Source organism: Grus americana, chromosome 2 (assembly GCF_028858705.1).
Source record: "Grus americana isolate bGruAme1 chromosome 2, bGruAme1.mat, whole genome shotgun sequence".
Lineage (NCBI taxonomy): Eukaryota > Metazoa > Chordata > Aves > Gruiformes > Gruidae > Grus > Grus americana.
Genome location: NC_072853.1, coordinates 132659057 through 132686124, shown reverse-complemented (window position 1 = coordinate 132686124; position 27068 = coordinate 132659057). Strand labels below are relative to the sequence as shown.

The 27068-nt window shown below is 43.3% G+C and overlaps 1 protein-coding gene across 3 annotated transcripts in view; it reads left to right on the top strand.

The window, feature by feature from the left end:
- Positions 1–3389: 3389 nt before the first annotated feature.
- SNX10 (sorting nexin 10) overlaps positions 3390–27068 on the top strand; it is a 36641-nt gene continuing 12962 nt past the window's right edge. Inside the window, exons 1-3 of one of the 3 annotated variants that reach the window (XM_054815604.1) lie at positions 3390–3459; positions 19751–19806; positions 25388–25474. In XM_054815604.1, the coding sequence (XP_054671579.1) occupies positions 19783–19806; positions 25388–25474 (111 nt within the window). In that variant the 5' untranslated portion in view covers positions 3390–3459; positions 19751–19782. Of the gene's footprint in view, positions 3460–3540; positions 3745–4238; positions 4539–19750; positions 19807–25387; positions 25475–27068 lie in introns of those variants that run through there. The other 2 variants (XM_054815605.1, XM_054815606.1) reach the window with 2 other exon arrangements.

The following is a 27068-nucleotide window of genomic DNA, read 5'->3' as shown; positions in this document are numbered from 1 at the left end:
AAGAGGAGAAGCTCTGCAGTGCAAACCAGCTTGTGCGGAGGATCCTCTGTGTGCTCTGGAGGGTTTGTTCCCGGCTGGCTCCATCAGTGATTGGGGTGCAGCTTTTGGTTATGTTTCAGGTGAAACCTTCTTCTGTGTCTTCTGGGGCAGCTCCAGAAAATGAACCAAAGAGCAGGAAGGGAAGGCAACCAGACATTTGCTTCAAAAAATACATACCTCATCTGAAACAAGATGCTAATGTAGATGAATGCACACTTAAGTTTGCCCTTCCAAGTAAATGGATGGCCGTAGCTGTGGCAGATTTAATCTGAAATAAGTCAAACTAATGTTTAGCAGAATAGTAATTTATTTCAGTAGAAATTCTAAGAGAGCTGTTGCGGAATAAAGTCCCCCCCCTTTTTTGGCTGAAACATGGAGCAAATATCTTATTCTTCAATAACTCCCTGAAGAGCAATTAGTTTATCATAGCATTGAGAGGCAAGTTCTTGGCGTAGAGAAAGAAGTCCCCTCAGACCAGCAGGTCAGCCAACATCAGCAGCAGGCCCCACCGTTCATGCCAGCACTACAGCTGCACCCCGAGAAAGGCTCACAAAAAACCTTGATGCAAATGCATGCTCGGACATCATGTCAGGACACAATGCTGCTGGCGTGAAAAAAGCTGGACAAAAATAGCATGAGAACTTGACAGAAAACGCACAGGAATTTCCTCTGTGCAGATTCTAAATGGGCAACAGAACTGAATTGGCAACATCAGTTTTATAAAAGGCCCCCTTGCCTCTGATTTCTATCCCTGCCCTCAGTATATTAATCCTCTTTTTCCAGTCTTTTGGTCTTTTTCCCCCTCCCTATTTTTCTTCTGCTTCCTCAGTCTTTCCTGTTGTATTCCTAAGATACCATATTTTGTTTTTTTTTTCTTTTTTTTTATTTAGCAGCTGCAATAATCCCAAATTTTGCTGTTGAGCTGATAGCTGTTTCCCCTGCAGTAGGTCCAGTGGTAGATGCTCTGAGTAATAACCAACAGGTCCCTCTGGATCTCTCACCAGACAGCGTTATATAGCTCAAGGCAAACCGAGAACCTGTTTTGCTGGCAGAGGGAAGAAGGGAAAGGAGTTGGAGCATACGGCCCCATCGTCTGTGAATAAATGGACAGCAGAACATAAAATAGGAAATAAGATGACTGAGATTAGGAAAATGTTATCTATGCTAGCAAAAACTGGGTGCATTGACCAAACTAGGCTATGGAAAAAGAAAACCACTCTTTTGAGGAAATTCATCAAGGAGGTCTTGGATGGATCTTCCACTTCCAAACAACAAAATGTGGATATTGTGATAATTGGCATCTGGTCCTTTTGAAGCAGGATTTCCTATAAAAATAGGAAGGAAGAAAACTTCTGTAGAAGCGTCGTTCACAAGTTCATTCTGCTGCTCACCATAAACAGTCATGTCAGTAAGGCCTGATGCCTTCCAATCTCCACTCTTTCCTGGAATATATCTGCACACCATATCCCTGTGAAAGGTGGTAATTCAGTATAACACTGAAGTAGGACAGAACAAAAAAAGTCTGGAAAAGGAATTAAGGACTAAAATCCTACAAATAAGCAGTTTGGAAGTTTGAACAGACCTTCTCCAAAAGAAAAAATTGTTCCCTGTCATAACTGTTACTTCCTTTTTCATTAAGAACACTTGCCTGTACAGCCTGTTTGCTAAATTTATCTAATTATGATTTTTTTTGCTGGCAAAATTGTGTGGCATAGAGGTAGCACTATTTCACATTTAAGCAGAGATAACTAAGATTTATGAATATCATTAATTTTTGTTATGCTAGATTATTTTTAAAAAAACATCTGATTTCTAAAAATGAGTTTATACTAGCAATCCCACAGAGAGCTATTTAATTGCCCGTTAGCTTAATTTTTCCTTTTCACCGCAGTCATTCCCTATGCTGGCCTTCCTTTGTGAATCATTTCTCGGGCGGGACGGTTGCTCAGAGCCGCTGCTCAGCGTCTGACAGTAACAGCAAAAAAGGTGATGTCCAGCCTCGGCGCTTTCACCATCCTACCCCAAGAATCGTCTCTCCAGGACAAACGCCAGCAGCTGCTTGGAGCCCTGTCCACGCTCACACGGGGTCCCCACTGCCAGCGACGTTGAACCACCGCTACCAAAAGTGGCAAATATTTGGGGAAAAAAGCTGATGTAGACACCTCAGGTAAGACCCCTGTAATTCTCCGTCGTCTGTCATCACGAATAAATTGTTGTTCATGTTGATCTCGACATGTCTCTGTTGTGTTTTGCTTAAGGGCTCTTATCAGATGAGAGTTTTGGGGTGCTCAAGATGAATTAATAACAATTATCATTTTCTTTTAGCAGATTTTTCATTCCAGAACTTGCTGCGTATTTTAATACCTTGTGGGGAAAATGACCCCATTGTTTACATAAAAAGAGTAAGAAAAGATTTTAGGCTTTTCAATATTTAGAAAATAAGCAAATATGTATAATAGTATTCAAACAATTTCCCCTTTTTAAAAAAGGAGAAGTTGCTCAGATTCTTTGGTGATTCTTTATCGGTACATAAGATACGTAAAGAGTATTCAAGCCCTTCAGAAGCAGAAACTTTTACTAATCTCGTTGTAACAGAAAATCAACTCTTTTCCTTCCTCTCATTAGTAGATATTTCCTAAGGTGCTTTTATTTATTCGTCTTAAAACAATTTCAGTGCGCAAGAACAGCCTCAGCAGCAAGAGACAAGAATTCTCACAGAGAAATGTTTTCCCTGGGCTCGTTAAGCTTATTTTCAGAAGCCAGATTCCAAAACTCAGGAATCAGATATTCCAGAGATGCGGCATGAAGTTACCATACTGTCTCCAAGCCCGTCTCCCAGCGCTGGCACACAGCATTAATCATGTATTTCAAATCCCTCTTGGTAACATTGAGCAACCAAAGATGTGATTTAGGCAAAATTTAAAAAAAAAAAAAAAAAAAAGAGGAAACATAACTACTAGCATTTTAATTTCCTGAGAAATGAAATAAAGCTGAAAATAAACCTTCAGAAGATATTTTATTCACAAAAAAATAATTAGAACATTAATTTATCAGTCTTAACGTCTCTTTTTGGCCTTTTTTTTAATCCCTTGACTGAAAGGCTCCTAAACCCAGCACTTTTTGAGGAAAGCCATCCCTTGCACCTCCGGGTGTCCAGAACACCGGTGGAGCTCGCGGGGGTTAAGCACTGACCGGCCGCGGGAACCCCCCCTCCCCCGGCTCCCCGCGGAACGGCCTCCCCGCCCCCCGCTCCCTGCCGCTCCCTCCCGCTCCCTCACCGCGGCCGCGGCGCCCGGCCATGGCGGGGGGCGGGGCGGGGCAGCGCGGCCCCGCCCACCGCCTGTGACGCACCGCCTCCTGCCGGCCTATGGGCGGCGGCGCGAGCGGTGGCGCTGGGGCTGTGCGCGGCGGCGGCGAGCGGTGAGCGGCGCGTTGCGGCGAGGGGGGTTCGCGGGTGGGCGCCGGCCCCTCCGGTCTTGTGGGGCGGGGCGGGGGGTTGCTGGCTCGGGCTGCTGGCACAGCGGCGGAGCCCACCGGGTGCCCGGGGTGGGAGTGCTCGGTCTGTGCGGGTATGTCTGCAGCCGCAAACACCGGCGCGGCTGGGCGGTTCTGCATCCGCCCCCCTCTGCTCCCCGGGGGACGGTGAGGCGCTGCCGGGGCTCGTTACAATAACCCGGGGTTTAGGCACCGGCTTGGAAAGCCCAGGTAGGAACAGCGAGCCGTGTGGCAGGGCTGCCGGCTGTGGCAGGGCTCGGTTCCCCCCGTCCTTTAAAGTGTGTTTACTGCCCTGGTCTTGGGTATGGGGCTCGGCTGTGATTTACAGCTTTGCGAGCGGCTGCTCTTGGTAATGATTAACGCCAGGCAGCGAGAAGCTTTGGTTTAAGTAATTGTTAATCGCGTTTCGAGCCACTGCTTTTTGTTTTGCTGAAGCAAGTCCATCGCCTTTGGCAACTGTGATCTTTATATGGATGTGCAAAAGCTCTGCGTGTATATGTGTTACATTCTTATGTATATGCATTATATAATCCTGCATATTATTGTTTATAATATTTAATAAATATATAAAGTGTATCATATAATAGATACAATGACATACTTTAATATGAAATAGATCACATTCATTATACCTTCTTAGTTAGTCAGGAGACTGCCACATTACTCTTCTCAAATTCTACATGTTATTTAAATTAAGCGGCCTGAGCGTTTTTGGGTACATATGAAGAAAGCCTCTGAAAGCGCAGCATGCAATTAAAACCAACCGATTTATAAGCCCAAGGAAGTTCCGGTGACTGAGTTGCTGGGTTTGCTTTGGGCCCCGTACTGGAATTAGGGACAGAGGCACATGGGCAGCTGCCTGCGCTCTTCCTCGAGACGCCCATGTTGGCTTGTCGTCTCGCACCCACCCGCTGGGACGGCCCCGTAGAGACGCGCAGTCGCCATCGGATCAGCGCGACGGGCTGGGTGATCTCACAGCTTCTTCGAGGATGTGGCAATTTTAGGTAAATATTGGCTAATTCCGCTAGCAGCGGTGAGAAGGTAAAGGCGGACGGAGGTGTGGAGCCAAGCCGCTGAGGAGCAGGGTCTGACCCCCTCGGGGGCGTTTGGAGCTCCCAGGTGGCACGTGCCTGCATCACCCGTCGCCCAGGGAAAAGAGCGGCTTGAGTTTTCATTGCCTGCTCTGCTTCTCACATTTGACAGGAAATAGCTCGAGTGAAGAGGATGGTCTTCCTATTTGGGCTAGGGAAAACTGAAACTAAAAGTAACGCGAGGCAGAGCTTTCCCGAACGACACAAAATTGGACTTCCTTTAGAAAAATGGAAATACTGATGTTTTCTTTGTGTAGAAGATGCAAATAATATTTATGCCTACTTCAGCCTAGGGTATTATGCTAATTTAATAATGCTTGGCTTGAAATCCAGAAGTCTCTTGTTTATCATGTATATTTTATATTGAATCTAAGAAGTTTTTATGAATGTCAATTTAAAAAACTGGTGCACTATGCAGTTTAAAGAATTGGTGCGCTATGCCTGTATTCATATACTTTTGTGGGCTTATAATACATGTGAGCTTTATTATAAATTATTATGATTTAAAATTTTATTTGCAAAATAACTTAAGTATTTTTTTTTAAAAGGAGAAAAACGTTCTAAAAATATTACTTCTAAGGTACTAACAACATAATTTGTCCAGTGCTGTAGTGTAATTAGAAAACAGTAGCACCTAGAAGCCTCATCCGGTTTCTTGTGCCCCATGGTAGGAGGTGTGAATACAGGCAAAAAGGTGGTCCTTGGTCCCAGAGAACTTATGAAATAGAAAACAAGATGCTATTTGTGAACATAGACAGAAATAGTTGTTTAATAAAGTACCTCCAAATGTTTGTACAAGTGAAAAATCCATCCTAAATTATATTGGTGTCATGGTTCCTATTTCGTTTATGTCTCTATAGTTTAACTGCAGTTAGCTGTTACCAGCTGAACTACCGGAATTAAGGATTCGCGCTTCTTTACCATTGCAAAATGGAGTTGACAGCTTGCAGGTTCTTTTCTAAAATTAGCTGTTTTGTGATAGAATCTGCTGCAAGTTTTTATATTTGAGTAAGATAGTAATTTATTTGAATTATGTGGACTTGGTGGATGTTTTTGTTTGTTTTGGGGTTTTTTGCTTTTTTCTTTTTTTCTTTCAAGATATGTTTATGGTACAGTCAGTCAGGGATAGCTGACTAGAAAGCTGGAGTAGCATCATAACACTGCATTGCTGTGTTTCATGAAATATTGCCTAGATCCTATCTCAACAGACTTTCAGTTTTCTGGTTTTTTCCCTTTTTTCTCTGCCTTGCAGGCAGAACTGGGTAAACATTGCCTTTACTCTTCAAGACCTCTCCCTTTGATCTTTTAATGCAGTTAGAAGTTGCTTTCATCTCTGCTTTTCCACATTAACTCCTGAAGAACAGCTATTTCCAAGGCAGCACCTTTAACCAGTCCTGGTGTACCTGCGTGCCCATGACGCCGCGATGCTTTTCACGTAGATGCAGCGTACGGGTTGGACGTGAGCAGTGCCGTGCTGTGCTGCAGGCTCCGAGCGTCCTGGGATTTCCTTTCCCAAGCAGTGTGTCACACAGAGCAAAAAACACTGGGGATTTGGGGCGAACTGAGTAATTCTAAGAGGAGGTGGAGCATTAAATCAAGCCAGCAGTTGGTAAATGTGTTGTGCTGTGGCTTCTCCGGGTGAACTGTGACCGTCTAGCCAGGACTGGTGATGTGACTGATGCAAGGTAGTAGCGCTGAACAGATGAGGACCAGAATGTAGTAAGGGCGAAGGCTGCGTTCCTAGAATTTTTTTGCAGAGCTCACGCTGCTGCTGCGCATGAATCTCTTAGAAAATAGCTTTTTCCACCCAGAGAAGGTTGTGGGAGTCATAATTTTGAAGCTTCTTGCATCCTGTTCCTAGTTAAGCAACCCCCAAGCACCTCTCCTTGATGCTTATTGCCTCCGCTGTAGAGCAGCGTTGCCTTTGGCCCGAGGTGCTGTACCTGCTGGCACCAAACGCGCTTGTTTCGGTGTGGCGTTCCCCTCCGCCAGCCCTTCTGCTGGTCCTCTGGTCCTGTGGAGTGAAAGACGCTGTCAAGAATATTGATACAGAAGTTGGGGCCCTTCTGACTGTAAAGGGCTGAGTCAGTCTTGCAGCCTTGTTTTCATCAGTTTTTGCTTGGTGCTTTTCCTAATCACCATCATTTCAGGTAATTGCAACCTTCTCTGCTTTTATCATACAATTTTGTAATTTCTCCATGTGAAAGAAGGAAACGCTTCTCTGGCAGGCCGATTTAAAAAACCAAACAAAACCAAACCCAAGCACCACAACAAAACCCATATATAATAAATCCCCCAGGTTGTGAATGTTCACTCAGCAGCATGGGCTGATGGAGGTGTTCCTTGCTTCCTGGGAGTAGGTAGGTAGGATAGGACAGGTGACAAATTTGCTGTATCATATCTCTGCCATGTGTCACATGGATCTTATTTCCATGCATGGGGTACATAGTATGCATAAGCTTTTGGCTTTTGTAAGCAGAGAAGTAAGAGAGATCTGGTTACTTGAGGATATTATGATTTTTCCTTCTTCTTTTTAAACATTTTGCATCTTTTTATTATCTCAAAAAAAATAACTCAGCAACTTTTTTGTTCTTCTGATACTAAAAATACTAAGAGGAAAAAACAGCTATGTGTCCTACAGGAATTTCCGGACTTCTTGGCAGGCTAACTCACGGGATAGCGAAGCAAATCGTGCTATGTAGTTGCTTGTTGACCACAAGGAACTATATGCACACGTCTGGTGCATAGTATTTTGGCTCTGGATCTGTTTATTTGTAGCATTCCTTGCTAAATCTCTACACAGCACAGCTTGGGCGTGGGCTGGTTGCCTGAATGTAGGTGACCAGTGCCTTACAAAAGGGCCTTCCAAGGGGATCCAGGACCTCTGGATCGTCAGGCTGGAGCACCTCTCCTATGAGGAAGGACTGAGAGAGTTGGGGTTGATCAGCCTGGAGAAAAGCAGGCTCTGGGGAGACCTTATAGGAGCCTTCCAATACCTAAAGGAGCCTACAGGAAGGCTGGAGGAACTGTTTGCAAGGGCATGTAGCAATAGGACAAGGGGTAATGGCTCTAAACTGAAAGAGGCTACATTTTGAATAGATATTAGGAAGAAATTTTTTACAATGAGGGTAGTAAGACATGGGAACAGGTTGCCCAGAGAAGCTGTGGATGCCCCCTCCCTGGAAGTGTTCAAGGCCAGGTTGGATGGGGCTTTGGGCAACCTGGTCTAGTGGAGGGTGTCCCTGCCCATGGCGGGGGCGGGGGAGGCAGAACTAGATGATCTTTAAGGTCCCTTCCAACCCAAACCATTCTGTGATTCTATGATCTGTGTGAGGCCGGGGTCATGACACATGACCTGCAGTTGATCCACCTTCTTGGGCAGCAGCTGAAGAGTAAGTAGGACACCGTGTGAGCATCCACAAAGACACTGAATGTTTATGTTTAGCTATCAGAATCCTACTCATCCAGATTTCTGAAGGACAGGGCGATTAGTGGGAGATTTACTGAAACATAATCCAATAACATAATTGCGTTTCCCACTGTGTTCCTCCAGTGATCCTCTTTTGACTTGGAGAACTTCAAAATAGTATTTCTCTTCTCGAGGTCTAATTAGTGATACATCTTCACAGAATCCTTAAATGCCCTCAGGGCTTCTGGTCCCAGAAACCAGTTTCCTTTTGGCTTTGCTGGACACGTTATATACGTGCTGTCTTGCTGGTACTACAGCATGACCTATTTCAAAATGGCTCCCAGTACCACAGAGGAATTCATCCATAGACATGAACCCTGCAAAAACCTCTACAACTCAGCATCAACCAGTGGGCCTGGCCCAAAAGGGAGGACTTGATCTGTTTGAAAGCAGTTTCCCTTTGCTGCAGCATTTTTACGTGATTGATGTTACGGATTGCCACAGAGTCATTTAGCGGGATGCATACTGATGAGTTTCATGGGTTTAACAAAGTCATTGTTGGTTTATTAGTTCTTACGGATCTTCTCTCTGGTAACTCTTGTGTGTAAAAAGAGAACACAGTTTGCTTTCCATGCCTGCTTTTTGTGGTATGAATAAATTCGTATTTCTTGGTATTTAAAGGATTTGTGGCTTAAGAAAATTACTTCTTCCTCTCCCTTTCTTCTCTACCAGAGTTGTCGAGGAGGATAAACTTGCTTACAGGTATCCTGTGCTTCAAAGCAAAACGGATGTTTTGCTCCAGCAACAAAGCATCTATTTTACTACAGAGTTGACGATGAGTAATATACCCTGACCTCTGTGTGTGTGTGTGTGTGTGCTGCCAACGCATCCTTCAAGTTAAGTTCCTGCTCCTCCTTTCCCTCAGGGAAGCACTAACTGCTTGCCTACCTTGCTCCACGTGTACAACAACAGTCACCGGGTTATAACTTTGTGCCTTCTAATAGTCTCATCATTTTAATTGCATAATGGTGATGTGTGGTTTTAAACTAGTCATAACTTTGGTACCCGTTTTAATGAGATCTTCAGCTGTTCCCAGAGGGGAGGGCTTTGTTTTCCCAAGAGCAGTGTGCCTCTTCCCAGAAGAAATGAATTTCTGCTAATGAGGCATGAAGAGGCAAGGTGGTAGGGAGAGTGTTTACAGGGAGAAGGGAAATAGCTGTGAGTCTTGGGTGCTGGAGAGCGTTTTGATAACGCCAGAGCCTGTGATGTGCTGGGCGTTCGCATATGTAAATAGTTGCATCAGTGTGTAGTGTCATTGCAATCGTACTTGCTTTGCGAACAGCTAAATGCAATAGCCTTGTCTCTCATGATGTGGAGGAACACAGCCCCAAAATACCCTTGCATGTCTTCAGACATGTGAAACAATGAGACCAGCTTTTAATGGCTGTGACACCAGCTGGTCTGCTCCCCGAGAATTTATGACTGCGTTGCATTCGTTGTGTCTGTCTGCTCTCAGTGAAGACTGGTTGTGGTATGACTATGTGGAGTTGAATCAGCAGGGTTGGTGGGGAAACAGGAAGACAAATCACTCATTCCGGGTGAGGTAAAACCCCTTGTGTCCCCCAATCTGGGCAGATGAAGGTGGGGGTTGCCGTGAAGATGGTGGGGAAGGCAGCCAGGTGGCTGAAACAGTCCCTCCACCTCCCAGACCATGAACCTCCATTTGGGTAGTAAGATCCAAGAATCAGAGAGGATTTAAAGCCAAAATGTCACTCAGGGATTTTATGAAGAACTGCTCACAACACGTAAAATACTTGTGTAGAAACGAAGCCTTCCTAATCTGCTTGTCCGCAAGGAAGCTTTCTGACCGCTATTGCACTTGCAGGTAGATTTGGAAGGACGATCTGTTTGGCCTGCTGGCCAGGAAAAGGTTGTCTACACCAGATGTGTAGTCCGAGGCTAAATCTTAAATTAGGGATGCAAGATTCTCTCCCAGCTGAGGTCATTTCAGTGAGGTTTGCACAGCTGAATCACAGGGATTTAATGTAAACCCTGCTAAGTAGGTGTTAATAGTTCAGGTCAATTTGCAAAGAAAGCATCTTGACTTTCTCAGGAAAACTACCCTTGAGTACATGCATCTAACCTTGTTACTAATGCAAGATAACCGTAAAGAGAACTTGGAGTACTGTGGGCTATCTTTAAGAAAACATAAAGGCAGTCTTCAGTCAACATACAGATTTTTACCTTCCTTTTTGCCATTACATATTTGAATTTAAATACAAGATTTGAAAAATAATATGCTGTACTATAGGCTATGGGTATAAACAGTGATTTTCTTTGAAAAATTATTATTCTGTATTTTCCAGGCTATTCAGAGCCAGAGATCTCTTTGTCCAATGCAAGTTTTACATGTTAAATATCTTTTATTAAGAGTAATGAGTCTGCTTGGAACGTGAGGATTTGGGACGTACAGCCCGTGAAATTTCTCGAAGAAGGGCTTGCGAACCTGAGAGCTCATTTCTTTTCTCAAGTATATTTCTGTCTGTCACAAAAGGCACCATCTCCGCTTATAGCTCTGGCTTGCCTTGCTCTCAGACCACGACAGTGACGACCACTAGTGTGTTTCTGAAAACTGCAGAATTATTTTGTCCGCCTGAGGATCACTAGAGCTTCTGTCATTCTAACCTTGGGAGGCGATTGACTTGTCCTAGGCATCTGAAATACAAGTTCGTTGGCAGTGTGGAAAACCGTAATTGGTTTTGGTGTATATGATTACCCATTGACTAGCTTTCTAGCAAAGCTTAATTCTAAGGAGCCCTGTCTTTTCCCCATAAGCTCAGCTAAACTAGCTAACTTTCGAAACTCAAATGGCCTTATTCTTTTTTAATGCAGATAAAATTCTGGTTTTCAGCAGTTGGATAATAGGTAGCTCTTATAGTTACAAAAGTTGTGTTGTTTTTAGGCTAGATGACAAGCATTCTCCTTCCTGTTCTCCTGCTAGATCAGTAAAACAGACCTTTGCCAAGCACAGTGTTGTCCTTACAGAGAGCTTTCCAAGTGTGTAAAGAACTTGCCGGGGTGTAATGCCCTGCAGCATTTGAAACTCACCTATAAAGCAGAACACGTCGTCAGTAACGGTTATTTCTGTCTCCGTTGGCCATAGTGACCCAATTGCATCAGTTCTGCAGAAAAGCTAAAGGTGTGATTGTATAAATTGACACTTGTTCTAAGACTGGATTGAGGGTTTTTTGGCCTGAAGTATATATATTTAAGTGAACCTGGGATAAGCCTTACTTAAACAATGCAAACTTAAAACAGTTTCATCTCGGTCTGCTGTTTTCCCATAGGCTTGTGCTCTCTCGTGCTCAGAGTCAGCTGAGGGCTGATGCCAGTCTGATGAAGTCATGGAGCAGTAGTGGGGTCCATAATTGGAGTGAAAGTAACCAAAATCATATCTTAACATTTAGTGGACAGAAGAGAAATGAGAAGCAGAAAATCCAGGGATATGGATAAATCGCTGATTTTCAGCCTGATTTTTGGTCAGTCTCATGAAGAGTTCCTCCTGCCAAATGCTGTTTGCTCCTCAAAATTGTCTACTTTAGTAATGAGTAACACTATTTAGAAGCTAGGAACTTCCAAAATACTGTTTTCATGCCACTTGCTAGCTCAGAAAGAGAACAAAGCCCATTGAACAAGCAAGCTGCCCAGCTGAACTCACTGTTAATACATTCTTAAGTGGTTAATTTAAGTGTTGATAGGTCCAGCTTATAAACTAGTGCAATACATGGGTGCAGCTACACAGATGCAACACCAGTAGGCTTCTGCCGTAACAGTGGGCCATCGGATGCGTTCCTCAGGGGAAGAGAGCCCGAAGGGTGAATTGCCACTGTGTGAGAGACTGGGTGGCTGATCCAGCCGGACCATTGTAGTGATCCCTCACGGGCCTGGTCAGCTTAAGACCCAAGAAACACAACGGTTTGACTGGTATTGATCAAAATGCTTGGTGAGCATGCCGTATTGACTGCAATATTTCCTATCTTCCCCGCTGTTTTGAGCTGCAGTTATAGAGACTGCTTAGTATCGAGCTGTCTCAGGATGTTATTTCTTAACTATTCATTTTATTTTTGACTGTATCTCTGCTTGGTCTTTTCCCAGCCATCTCCCCAGATGCACGTCATGAGACTGGGACTTCTAATTCTGTGGGTACAGCCAAGACTATTGCTTTTGCTTTGCTTCCCTCTCTAGGGACGAGATCAAGCCCTACTGCTTCCTAGATGGGACCAGGTGGCATGTCACAAAAACAGCTGTTTCGGTAGAATAAGGAAATCCACAGCAAGAAGAAAGTCAAGCTAAAACATGTAGTGCGATGTAACAGCAATTCAAGCAGCAGAGAAAAATCATATCATAGATTAAAAGCATTTAAAATGATCAAAAAATAAGACATTTCTGACACGTGATATTCAAAATGTTTGAGGGAGTGAGTCAGGAAGGAAAGTGTCAGGTGATGTCAGCATTTGCATTTGCGAGACTGAGAAAGAAATGTTGCAATAAGCCTGCATGGCGTTTGCTGACTTTTGCTCTGCGTACTCAGCAGGAAAGATACAGCTGCCATCAGCCCTTCTCTTCCCGTGATAAGTAAAAATTAGTTATTGCAGAGAGATACCATGGGGAAGATGATATTTTTAGGGCAACTTAATTTGATTTAATGCGATGAAATATTTAATTCCTGTAAGAAACAGGAAGTTTTGGAAGAAAGGAAAACATACGTTCTCTGAACATAAACCCTCCTTCAGAAGCAACATTTAAGATTTTTCTGATGATTTTAATCTGTGTTCTGAAATGCTGATACTTCAGTGTCTAGTTACAAATCCCTTCTTTGTAATCCAGCTTGTAAAAGCAACACCTGTCCAATGTGTTGTTTGTAACTGGCATCATATAAAAATATCTAGGGGTGGTTATCCGTCCATGGTTTTATATTGCTGGTTCTCGTTGGTGTATCCAACAAGATGTGCTGTGCACGCACAAACCGTACACGTGTAACATCTTCACTCGTCGCTTTTGTAACTAAACAGAACTTTGACTTGGAAAAGTACTGGGGTACTATGTCAGCGAGTGGGTTTACCCTGGGAATTGCTTCTTTCCCTTTGTTTTCAAAGGGAGTGGTACTGCCAGAGGTATGCCCTGTTTGTGTAAGTATCGCTAAGAAGTCGAGTGCCTGTCCAGTATTTTCCATGTTGAGTACAGCTAGAGTTGAAAGATGGTTGAACTTGCCAGATTGCCAGTGTTGCTGCTGCTTCTGAAATCAGTTTCTCCTAGCTCAAAAGATCTCAAAAGTTCTCTGGAGCGAGCACGCTTACTGGGACTTTACCTTGGAGGTCACCAGTGCTTCCCTTCAAAGACTGCCTCATCTCTTTGTTGGCCTTCTGAAAATGCCCTAGCAACAAAACCTGCAATTATTTACACTACAAAATTGTGTAGTGTAGTTTAAGCTGCTTATTATGCACCATAATGTTTGGAAAGAGTAGCAAAGGCGGGCTCACGTGGCAGACCAGCTTGACAGGTTGCCCGGAGAACACAGGAGCTGGGGCTGCAGTACAATTTCGAGTGGTCCTCAGGTTGTCTGCAGAAGCTGTGGCGAGCATCAGCCCTGAGTAATAACTAATTACCGTGACAGACTGGCACATACTGTGCTTTCAGTGTCTTTACCCACAATTACCCTTGTCTAACCGTTGCCTAAAAGCCCAGTCTGCCAGCATTAGCCTTATTGGTACTGTCTAATGGGAGAAAAAGAAAATAATAGTTGCTCTGGGATCAGCAACCCACTGAAACCGTAGAATATACGTGAAGCCTTTTGGTTGAGCATACATGTGCAATTTGAGACTGAAAAAAAAAAAGTGATGAAACATCTGATGCTGTGTCCTACTGCGAACAGATTTCTTAGTACTCCTTCCTTGTTTATCTTTAGGCTTTTAGAGGTTTCAGAGAGGCTTGGCCTGTGAGTCATCCTGCTGTCCAGGTATGAAGTTGATGCAATTTGAAGCGTGGTATAATACCACTGTAATTGGAAATGTGGCCCACACCTGACACCGCAATCCATATCATATATATATTTTGGAGGGGAGAGGGAAATTAGGACGTTTTATTAATTTCCAGAGGAATGTGAGAATCAAAAAGTTAATGAAAATATCGTTGGTAATTTTTTTAAATGGTCTGAATTCATTATCTTGATAAAATAGGTCTCAATAGTAGGAAGATTGTAGCACAAGGGAATGGCTGGTTGGAGAAAAATGATAACATAGTGTTTAAAGAGGAGCTGTCTTATACCTGGTGGCCATAAACAAGCATTTAACAACCAAATGGAGTGAAATCCTGTAGGAAAAGAGCAGTTAACTAAGCATCTTGGCAGCAGTGGCTGGAAGTCAAAATTTCAATTTTGCAGCCGAAAGGCATGATTTTTGGCAGTGAGTTTCTGCACAGCGTTGTGGTTGGAGGGAAGGTGTGTGAATTCTATCAGTGATTTGCAAAGCTCTTGTCCTTTTAAAAGCAATTTAGACAGTGTCTTCATTTCCTGCTCAGCAGCAAAGTGATTCTGCTGCTACTGTGATACAACACTGATGAAACGGGTACCTGGAGCTGGAACGTGAGATGGATTCGCTGAAGGGGTGCTTTATTTTATTGACTTCACTAAGCGGTCTGCAGACATCTGAGTGTTGTGTAGAGTTTGGATGAAAATGCTTATGTATCTCATTTTTCTCACTTCTAGCGAGCAGACCCTTACGGTGATTTGCTGAGGAAAGGTGAGGCAGATAACCAGCATGGTGGATGAAAGAAGGGAGGATGCTCTGTGACCTGCACAGTCTAGTTTGTCCGCACCATCCTGTTCATGGACAGTGAGGGACAGAGGGGAGCTCATGACTCGTCTGATGAGCGCAGCTGGGTTCACCCCAGGTATTAAACTAGACCAGGTGAAGTAGAAGGGCATCTGCTGAGGCTGAGTTACTCTGGGTTGACTGGAAGTACCTGCTTGGGGAACAGAATTTGAATAAGATTTTTTTTTTTTCCCCAGTCAACAAGAGCTATAGTTCTGTGATGACCATGTACCCAAATCCTGTAAATGCCAGAATATGTTATGATGTAGTCCGTTTGGCATCATGGAATGGTACATTTTATATGTGCGCTACCTATGTATAGTTTTCACATTACTTCCTTCAAAGCTGGGAAATAAACACTCAAAACTTGAACTGTTTCTTATACTCTGAGGTGCCACTAGGAGCCACTGTCCGAGTCACTGCTGGACTAGATGGACATTTCCATTGGTATATACAGTATGGCTGTTATGATTTCAGGCAGGTTTGTTCCATAAACAAGTTAACATTGCTTTCTGCCACTTGTTATCCTTTCATTTGAAACCTACAATAATAGTTCATCCATGCTTCTGACTGGCTCTGAGCTAGTATTAAGTGGGGATTTAGCTCCTTCATTTCCTATCCCCTTGCAACATCGGTGGCACAGGCGGCTCTCGGGTCCTCTGCTCCATGCAGGAGTTGCAGAAGATGCTCTTTCCCCAGCACCGACTTTCCCTGACTTTTCAGAATTAGTCCAGAGCCTGAGGCTTCTGCAAATGCAATCAATGCTCCCCAAAAGAAATCTGAATTGTCCTACCCTGAATCTAACTATTACTTACATTTTAGCATGGGATTATTTGAGTTTATTATAGTCTTTTTTGAACTCTCCAGAGCTAGCATCTTTTTTTATTACAGCTCCATTCTTCATATCCTCTCCCTGTCACCTCCTGCACCTGCATTTTCCTTACAAATCCATATGGATGACGTGCCTTTTGGGAACATAGTGTGGTTGGGTACAGGCAGGCATGTTCTGTGATGGTGTACTCCATGTGCAGATGCAGCTGAACTTTCTACAGGCTGTAGGTTAAAACTCTTATGACTTTTTTTTATGAGTGTTAAAGTAAGTAATGCAGGAAAGATCTTTAAGTATTTAGAGATTTGTGATCTCTCTCTTTCTTGGTCATATTGAAACCTTGAACAAAAGTTTCATGTGATACTGATGATGGGAACAACCTTGGAATTGCAGCAGAGGTCTTTGCTTGTGATTGGATAGGACTTTTTCAATCATCATCAAGGTCTAAAAAAAAAAAAAAAAAATCACTCTTCCCCATTATGCTTGAAGGTGGTCATTTAGTTATATGCTTGGAAATAACCAAAGGTGGATCAACATTTATTGCTTGAGGGGAAACACTGGCTGCGTGGAATCTGTGAGCAGTCCCAGAGCAGGCAAGAACTTTGCAGAGGCCACTGCCCAGCAGTGACTGAAATCATAAAATTTCAGTGCAACTAAACACACCTACTAGTGAGGCGGCCAGGAGGGCTCATGTGTGTTTGTGCTGTTCTTACAGCAAGCTGTCACGGTTTTTGTCTGTGGTACTGCTTGAGTTATCATCTCTCACTTTGGGAATCTAGGGGAGAAGTTCCTTCCTCCTTTAGGAGGAGTCCATTTACATGATAAAAGAGTATTCCCTGGCTAATGTTAAATAATTTGCTGTAATTTAGATTTTAAAATATAAAATCCACTCTAAAATATGAAATAAAATATAATACTTAATAGTATTTAACTATTATCCTTAAGAGCAGCACTGCAGTTTATCTATTATCCCTAAGAAAAGCACTGCAGTACTTGGATTTGGTTGGGTTTTTGTTGGTTTGTTTTGGGGTTTTTTTACCTCTTGATTTTTTTTTTTTTTTTTTTTAGGCTACAGGAAGTATGGCAAGTCATCCTGTGTAATCTTTTTGCTTTTGAGTGGTTGTTGTTGACAGTTGTGGAGCCGTTCCCTGGCGGTTTCATTGGTTATGCAATTAGGAACTTAGGAACTGTCAAAAATATGTACTGCAAGGACCAGGTGTTATATTAAGTATATGAAATTAATAATAATTAAAAAAGTCTTCAGTCTGATAATAGATCAGAAGCAGAACAAAAATTTACTCAAAGCAATGGGGTTTTTTCCCCAGTCACAGTAGAAAGCATTTTATCAAGATTACAAATCTACCACTGCCTCTTTTGATTCTTTTTCCCAGCACTGGTTCATTTCTGTCAGTAGAAAATTTTTTTTTAATGAGTAAAAAAACCCAGCAACCTTCTGTTAGTCTTCTGAAGGCTGCTTCTCTCCATCACCAGTATTTTGGGTAGGGTTTTTCTAAAGATAAAAAGACATCATCTTAAGCAGACAGTTGAACTGTTCTGCTTCACTGACTTCTACGTGTGCTAAAGACATCCTAAAATATACTACTTGTTACCAGAGAAGAATACTGCACTTGGTATGTTTGCAAGTGGCTGCAGGGTGACTGGGGTGATCTCAGACTTGCTGAAGTCGATGGAAAAGGTAGCTTTGGTGGGCTTGCGTTTCCATTTTTTTTTTTTCCAAATTACTTGAAAATTTATGTATTTAAATACAAAAGGGTTTTGGTGCTGAAATATTAATTTTAGTCATTAAATATTCAAAGTTGCAATGGCTATTTGGAGTTTAAACTGTTCTTTCTAACCTGTGCCAGCACATAAAATTGGTCATTAGAAAACAGACGACAAAATGAAATGTGTTATTTCAGTCCTGTCATTCACTAACAGTGTTAGGATTGATATATTTTGGGCTTGCATAATTTCTTACTTACAGCAGTTAAGAAACAGGAGAGAAAGAGGCTGCAGAGTCTGATAGAATAAAGATATGAAACTGGAAAAAAAAAATGGAATTGCCATTTAAAAAACCCAAACACGTTAAACCAGAGTAGAAAGGGGAGAAAAAACCTCCCCCAAACCCAAATCATACAGGTTTGCAACTGCAGCCAACAGGGAGAAGCAGCAGACAGAAACAGCCCGAGCCCAGCGCAGTGGTTTTTTTTGTGGTGTAGGCTGGCACACTCCTGAGAGGTAAAAGCTATTTATCTCCACCGAAAGGAAAGCTCCGAACACACTTCAGTGTTAACAGCAGCTCTAACTGATGAGCCGAATCCTTGCCCTGCTTGCAGAGCTGCTTGGCGCAGCAAGAAGTGCTGGAGTACTCTTCTGTGTCATCAGCCTGGAGCACGTGTGCCGTTTAAGCGTAAATACATTGAGGGGGAATTAAAAAAAAAAAAAAAAAAAGAAAAGTTATTGGGAGTGTTTTGATAGTCCTCTATGCTTTTATCAGTGCCATCCTAGCTGCAGAAGTGAAATGGTGTTGTTAAGGGAGCTGTACCGGTGGCACCATTCAGGATGTGAGAAGTCCCATGTATGGACATCTCCATTTGGAGACGGAGTATCCTATTTTGATATAACTGATCCTATAGAAATTTGACAAAGATGCATTTTGTTCCAGAATAACTTCCTGGTCTTACAAAGAAATACGTGCGTGCTTATCTTTGTGTATTTTATTGAAATAGGTGGAGTTGAATTTTGAAAGTCAGGTGTGTTTGTAAGAGGCATTGGGCAGGGGTGGGGTGTCCAGGAGTCCTTAGCTAGGCTTGACCTAAAATATAGTTGTATCATAACAAGAGTGACTCTAAGCTCAGTATTGCTAAACCATAGCAAACCACCTCCAAAATCAGAGCCAGGTGTCTTCCCGAGTCACACGTGAACGTTTTGCAGCCAGCTGACAACAGCTGCCAAGGATTGCCAAAGAAAGCTGCAAATTCACCTTTTCCAACGCAAGGCGCCTGCCCGAAGAGATGCACGGGAGGATTTTGCCCAACTTTTCCTGCTCGAGTGGCACCTCTCCTGACCGTGGGGTGGAGGAGGGAACCTGCTTGGGTCTGTTTTGGAAAGGGGAGGCTGGTGTTTAAAAGCTGAGGAGGCAATAGGATGCTTTTGTGGCTGGGCATCAGTGCAGGAGTTAGCTGGCGGTGACTGGATGGCACGTGAGAGAGGTGAGGGGGAAAGGGAAACTGCAAATCCTTCTCCCCGTGGCGGTTGTTTTTAGGCAGGAGGTGTGTGTGCAAGCTAGCAACTGAATAAAGCCGTCCTGCTTCTTGTCGTGTGGGTGCCAGTCCTGAGCAAACCGGCTGGTTTGTGAGACTGCAGAGGTAGTTAAAAATTTATCGGGATTTCCAGTGAAAGAGTAGATTTAAAACATAAGTTAATGATGGGATTTTTTGATTTGGTCTAATTATACGCTTCCCTCCATGGAGGTTTTAAAACCACGGACGCTGTGAAATTTAGCCTGAGCTTTAGCTAGCCTGCCGGATCCGAACGGTTTGTCTCTCCGCTTATCTCTGTTTCAGAGAAACGGTCGAGAGGGGCTTTTGATTCTGCAGACTCAGATGTTTTAGCGTCCCTGGACCTCAGCCTCAGTCACGCAGACCTGTGCTTGGGAACAAGGCTGCGTCTGTGCGCTGGGGATGCTGGATGTGCAGAGCTGCTGGAGCTGGGTGTCAGGATGAGCCCCGGGGCGGCTCTCGGTGCAGTGAAGAAAAGCACGGAGTTCCAGAGATGATGGGCACCTCCAGACTGTCACATGCTACAAATATCCCCAGAAGAGGACTAACCTAGTGCTTCTAAAATGGGATTTTTAAAAATGAATGAATTCTTAGTCACAGTTCACGCAAATGTGGTTTTTGGCTATATATGGGACTGAGCATGGGTCTCTCCGCTGTCTACTAATGTCTAGCAAAAGTGATGATGACCTTTAAATAACTGCCAAATGCCACGCTGATGTCTGTTTCGTTTTTTTCAGGTCGATTTTTATTTTAAATCAAACCAGTGAAGATGACACCAAAACATGAAAAACAAGTAAGTGACATTAAAGCTGTAATAAAAAAGGATTCTGGTTTGGTGCTGTGGATTGTATTTCAGTAAGGTTCACATGGACCAGGAAATATTGGTTGTATTCTTCATGCTTTTAGTTGCCAGGCTACAGAATATTCTGGACTGATGCAGTGCTAGGTTCTTCTGTTAAAAGTTTGATGGAAGAATCAAATATTCATTGGATCAGAGAGAAGGAGAGTAAGTCACTCTGCATAAGGGGCTCAGACACTGATACAGGAGGGAAGGGCTTGGATTTCAGTCTTCTCTCCATCAGTCTTCAGGTGTTTTGTAGGACGTAATGGTTGAAGCTGGATTTGAACTCTGATTACCAGATGCATGGACCACAAGAATCACACTTGCACATTCTCTTTTGCTGAGTCCCAATGCACGTTAAAACTTTCAACAAATTATTTTGTCTCAGCTGCTAGTCTCTTATCAGATGATGCGAACACTCCCAACGTGAAAATCCCCATGTCCTTTGTGGTTGATCCTTTTAGGCAACCTAATGGGGAAACTTTTTTTTTCTTTTTCTTGGAAGCTTTGTGGGAAATGACTCTTCAGGGGTTATTGACTAATCAGATATGTAACAGTGGCACCATGGAGCATGAGGTTATCACCTGATACTGTCCTGAGCACGGAGATTTGAATTAAAATGCAGCTGGAATGAATGAATGAAGCAAATAATCATCCAATGCGAGATTATTTTTATTCCTCCTCCTTGTGGTAGCTTTTTTCCCATATTAAAAATAGGTGTTTCCATGTCAGATTTCCTATTTTCCTAATAGGGAAATATTAAAAATAGCCTTCTCGGAAACACGGTTGTTTTCATCAAATTCTGTATAGTAGAGCTGCTGGCTTGTCCTTGTCTGTAAGCAATCCATTGCACGGTGCAGAAATATTTCCAACAGGAGAAAAGGTGAGGGGAAGGAGCAGGGAGGAATAGAGAGAAAGATTTTTTTTTTTCTTTGCTTCATCTGCTTTTTATCGTATATTCTTCCTTTTGAGGCAAATTCTGATGGGAACATTTCAGTGGCCAGTGCTTGTGCCTACATGACCTCAGTGCTGCCCTCTTCCTCTGCTGTCAGGACTCGTGCTCTTTGCACAGGACTAAAGCCAGTGTAAACCAGGCTTGGGGGTCACTTTGGCCATTTTGTCATTTATGTGTGACCCTAACTAGTTGGACTGCTCCAGGCCTTGAGGACAGGGTACCAAAATGCCACCCAGTGCTATGCCTGAACTGGCCGGTTTAGCCAGGAATTAAAAGGCACATCCAGCAGAGAAGCTGCTCTGCGGATACCTGCTTGTTAAGTAGTTACAACTACTTTTTGTAGTAGTTACAACTACTTTTGGGGCAGATTTGAAATTCTTCATGAGGATGTCTGGGCCAGCGTGGCTGCTGGGATCCATATCAAAACTATAGAACTAGCAGTTTGGATGGGAAATGTTTTACTTATGAATTTAGCAGTTTCCAGGGAAGAGGAGTAAATGGAAATGCCACTTTTTCTGGTAGCTTTCTGTTGACTCTATATCTTTCCTAGTGCAGTAGGTCTCCACGACCAAGGTTGGACACTTTGAACTCTCAGGAGTAAGTTCTGGTTTTGAGAGAATTATTGCACTTAAGCATTAAAGGAAACATCATTCTTGAATGTGTAATAGATATGCATGTATTGTGCCCCTCAATTAAAAAAAAAAAAAGACACCAAACAACAAAAAAAATGGAAAGTATATGTGCTATGGCATAATAGCTAGATCTGCAATTCTGGAAAAACCAAGCAGAACTGGGTGGGGGAAGAAGACACCTTGAAAAGGATTGCAGCTGACGGAAGTAAAAAGCTGCTGACCCCTTGGCTCTCTTTGGGCACTGCTTCCCGGATTGTATGGCTGGGCTGTGATGCAGTCTTGTGACAAAAGATGAAGTTGGTCTTCATGTGGGCTGTGGGAGGAAGAGGTCAGCCTCACCTCCATAGTTAGACAGTGCATTACCTGAAGATAGACATGTCTGTTGAGGGTATCCTAATTTTTATAGCAAGATGAGAAGGGAGTATATACAGAGGAGAAAGGCAATTATTGCTCCAGACTGCTGTGATCTGTGGACCATTTGTGACCAGTGAATGCAGGATGGACTGAGCATACAACAGCATCTCCCAGGGGAATGTTCTGCCACCTAACTCTGTTTGGACCCTAACATAGCCTACGTGTGAATATTGGCCTTGACAAGCCTACTTTTAGAGGGACAGGGAGGAATAAGCACCTTTTCCGGCAGTGTATCTGCATCTATATTGGGCAGTTAGGGCTGCTTTGATTCAGTCAATATTGTTGTCCCAGGGGGGTCTTGTGTCCTGGAGAAGGCTTAAAGGTCAAAAGAGAATAATCTATGTGTGCAATGCCACTGTTTCAGGGCAGCAGAAAGGGAATTGGGATTAGCACTTCCTGGATTCAAGACACTTATAGGGGAAGTAACCTTAGATCTTGAGAAAATCTGTACATTTTTGGTTTTATTTTCTAGTTGCTTAATGTTTATCTTGCTTCATTCTGAACTCAGCCTTGGTATCCTTTGGTAAAGCAAGGAAAAAAAAAAAAAAGAAACACCCAGCCTGCTGCTGAAATTGTGGTATTTCAAACTGACAGCATGTGAGGGCTGCAGTTTGAGGTGCTGTACCACAGATCATTTTTACTCTTGGGTCAGTGATATACTGCCCAGACACCTGCCTACCGCGGCGTGTGCAGCAGGTCTCCTTTCTTCTGGAGGTAGAGTCTGAAGGGTGCTTGACTTCCTCAGTATTGAAACTCTAACTGTTTAATTGGAAATTAAAAGTATACAGAGGGGTGGGGTTTTTTGTGTGTAAATCATGTGGTCCGGAATGATTTGCAAGGTAACCTGTAGCTTACATAACTTTTTATCATAAAACTTCGGTATAATAGAGGTTGAAAGAAGCATCTCTACAAAGGGTTATAGAAGGTTACTTAGAGATGAAATAATTTGAGGAACCTGAACAAACGGAAGGGCAAGGAGAAGCCGGCGTGGTGATGGATGAGGGGAAGGGGACCGTGGTGAGGTCACAGCAGGGTACCTGCAGTTGTGACTCCTGGGCCATCGAAGGGGTGAGGAGAGCAGCGACCTGTTTGAAGGTTCCTGCTGTACTTGCTCTTCTTCCGGCTTCCAGGAGCGATGTGTTTAGTCATCCGGAAAGAAAAGAAAGTACGTTTAGGAGAAGTGGTTGCAGCTCTGGGGAAGAGTGAAGTACAGGCTGGGAAGACAAAAACTTGAAGGTAAGACTATGGATACGAAAAGATGTTACAGTGGGTCCAAAAGTATGTGATGTCTGTATATGTGTGCTAGGTATGATAGACCTAGCAGGATAGTGAGGCAGGAGGAAAAAACCACCTGAAAAGCTGTTTTCTCTCCTTTGTTCAGCACGTTGCCCAGGATCTGCTCAGGAGGGGGAGTAACTTCCTCCTGTCTTCTCTGGTGTTTCTCTGTTTGTAAAGGCATGACCCTCAGCTGGTAGAAGTGATTACAGCTCTGTTCATTTGTTCCTTTTGTGCCACGTTGGCATGGGGTTAAAAAGCTGCAGAGAATACAAAGCAGAGGAGAATTGGGCCTCCAGTGCTCTTCAGCGAGGGAGGAAGCGGCAGAGGTGGCGGGAGCCTTTCAAACGGGCTTTCTTTGGCAAGGTGCTCGTGACACGCACCAGAATGGTATCCAGCAATAATGTAGAAAACACCCCTGTGACTAGGAGCTGGGCTACATGAGGTAAATCTGTGGGCTGTATCCAGACATTGGGCCACAACCTCCCCATCCCTGAAGCAGCAGCGCCTGGAAATTAGCATGGTAAATGATTTAATCCAGACTGTGGACCCCTCCCTGCCAGGTACAGAGTGCAATGACTGTTCAGGAAAAAAAAATGCCTTTTCCATCCAAGGTTGTTATTGTTCTCCTGTTGGTCCGTGAAGGTTGCTGCTGGTGGTGTGCTGAGGTCTGCGTGGTGGGGGAGAAGACTTGGCTGAAGAGTGAAGGTTTTATTTCTGACATACGTGATTTGGGCATGGAGAGACACATTTTGAGAGCTTTCTAGTTCAAGATTTCTTGATTTCTGCAAAGACGTACTAAAAAAACCCATGTTATATAGCAGAAACACTGTCCTTCCTCCCACAGTCGCTTCTTGTACCTGGAGATCTTGTGCAGTGCCTCCCTCTCAGAGGGAATTTATCTACAGCTTAAACTGATATGCTTTTCTTTAACTGAGTCATTGTTTAAGTGGTTGGTTTAAGCAACTGAAGTAGGGCAGCCTATTCATTTGCTTGGGAAATAGCAGGTAGTTAGGCACACTTTCAACCTTTGTATTTTAAAGAAACCTTTTTCATCTTACTATGAACATACAGATTTACCAGGGGTTTTGTTTTTTGGGGTTTTGGTTTGTTTGGGGTTTTTTCGGGTTTTTTTTTGTTAGTTGTTGTGTGGTTTTTTGTTGTTTTTTTTTTTTTTTTTAAACACAATACAGGCTTTCACATGATCATTAGCTAAGGATATTTAGCAGCATTTAATTTTTCAGCCTCTCCCAGTTCCTATTAGTGATGCCCAGTAATGCCCACAGGCCTCTCGCATTCCTTTGGGATCCCTCTAAATTACCATATGAGGGTAGGAGTTGCAAGGTAATACAAGTTGTCCTATCTCATCTAGGACAAATACTCTATTCATTGTCCCCCGAAAATGGGGAATTACGCTCTGCAGCATGGCTGTGTTGCTTCCTTGGGCAGGTTGATGGGCAGACTGGGATAGCAGCGCCCTGGTCCTGCATCCTCAGCCGTGCTCTGTGGCTTAAGTTCTTGGTATATGAGGAAGGACGTGCGGCATGGCAGAGGGTGAGGATTCATCTCCTGCATGGCATCTGGGATGCTTGGTTTGAGACCTTGATTCCATGCATTAAATCTGTGTCTGGGGCAATTAATAGCAGTACATCCTTTTCCACTGGGCTAGAGCGAGTCATTTGAAGTATAGAAAAAAGGCAGTTCTTCAGCCTCTCATGGAGTTACTGAGCACTGACCTCAGATCCCCGAAATCAGTGGATATAAATACTTGATTTAAAAAAAAAATACAGATAAAATGACAAAAAGAAGATTAGGAGCAAATAAAATGCTATATGTAAGTATTGGGTACGTGGAGCAGGTTTGTAATACATTCTTTGTGTATGTTGACTACAAGGGTGAGAAAAGCCTAAAATACCTGCCTAGTTCTCCCTTACATGTTAGGTTTTCAGTTTGTAGCTACTGAAATCACCAAATGTCCCATGCATGAAGCATGTATGACTTCTCACAGTATTACCTAATCTGAAATATTCCTTTCCAGCTAGCAGTTTAGCAAGGAATTTCCCGGACATGTGGTATAGCTCTGATGATTCATTGCTGTTTGCTTCCCCTTTTGTAGGGTTGCAAAACTCAATAAAACAGCAGTTCAGCTTTTAATCTGAGCACAGTAGTTTGTGGAGCGGCAGAGCAATCAAGAGTGTCTTTCAGGCTGCCTTTGTCTTCTGAAATTAATTGCTTGATTTTTATTATGCGCTTGCAGGAATTCGTAACTGTCTTGGTGCGAGACCCCAGGACACAGAAAGAAGACTCGTGGCATTCTTACATAGACTATGAGATATTTATTCATGTAAGTATAAAAATACCCGCGCAAGTTCTTTGGGCTCTTATTGCTGTTTCTGTCCAAGCCAGGGTTCTCTTTGGGGTATTAGTGGAATTTTTTTACACCGCTTCTGGGAGCTGGAGGATATTACTCTCCTTCTGATGACTGAGATGCAGTGGCACAGGTAAGGTGGGTTGGCCAAAGGCCATGTAGTAGGTCTGTAGTAGAGCTGGGAAGCGAACCTGGTATTGTGGTCACATGTGCACTGCACAGTATCTTGCAACAGAGGCTATTCTTAGCTTTACTTATCAACTAGAAGCCTGTCATAGTGATGTCTTAGTGTTATAGAATAATTTTAGCGTTCAGGTACGCGTGGGAAAACAACTTTCTTTTCAAGTAAGTGTGTGGTTATTTGTACTTTAAATCCTACTCAGTTCTTCTTTTTGCCAGGTTATTTGGTTGCTGCAATGTGGTCGTTTTCAGTGTACCGTGACATTCATATTATGCCAGTTTAGTGGTGCTTCGATATGTCAAGTAACTACATTTGGGTTTATAATTGTAGTCTACCATATGTTAATGGGAGTGCACTTAGCATTACGGTTCTCTTGTGTGTTAAATCTGTCCTATACATCATTTTGTTTTGTTGATTATTCTTCTTTGGTGGATGATATATGGAAGGAGTTATCCTAATTTCCTAAAGCGCAATTCAGGGATTTCAATGGCAATGTAAAAATTTTTTTGTGAAGTGTTATCAAGTATCAGGTGAAGAGTTTGAGAGCACCAGCTCACATGGTTAATGCTTGGCACAAGACCAGAAGCATTTCCGTCCTGTGTGGGAGAGCGAAGCGTTCAGTGTAATGAGAGCAAGCAGTCAAATGATGGCTTATTAAGTGTCCAGCGTGACAAGTACTTCTCTCCTGTGTGGCAATCAGAGCTGTGAAACTTTTACGTTTTGCAATGTGGTTTAAGTACTGATTCAAAAGCGATTATATTTTTGACTTCTGGTAAACAGAAATTCCATAGATTTGGCGGGGCAGGTGCTATATTCCTGTTTCATAGGCATCAGTGTTTCTGGATAGCAGCGTATTACTGGCCTTCTCAGTGACTGCTAAGTTGGGGTGATGTCATTTAGACCCAGTGTTATGTGATTCAGCACTGGGCACCTGTGAAGCTGATGCACGTCATCTCAGGTTCCTACGCTGCCAGGGCTTCCAGAGACCAAGTCTCAAGGTCAGTCCTACCATCCAGGCTACTCAGCGGATTCACAATCCTGTGTCTGCCAGGCTCTTAGAGCGGCTGGGTTCCCCTTCTGCTCAGCTCCTAGAGCATTTGGCTTCTTAAACTGTGACGTATCCCGGATTCTCATCTGTTCCAGAAAGCTGGCATCTTTGGGCCTTCTACAGCCTGCATCATGTGGCTGTCTAGGAGCTGCGGCTCCTGGCAGGCGATTGAGGGTGGGTTGGATTTATAATGGCAGATTTGTAATGCAGTCCTTTGTGGTAGGTGAGGGTTTGCCTAAATGCATGCTCCACAGAAGAATTTGGCGAAAGCATTTAATTTCCGTGAATGTTTCCCTTTTGATGAATTGTCATTTTTCTAATGGAGTAATAGCGTTCATTGG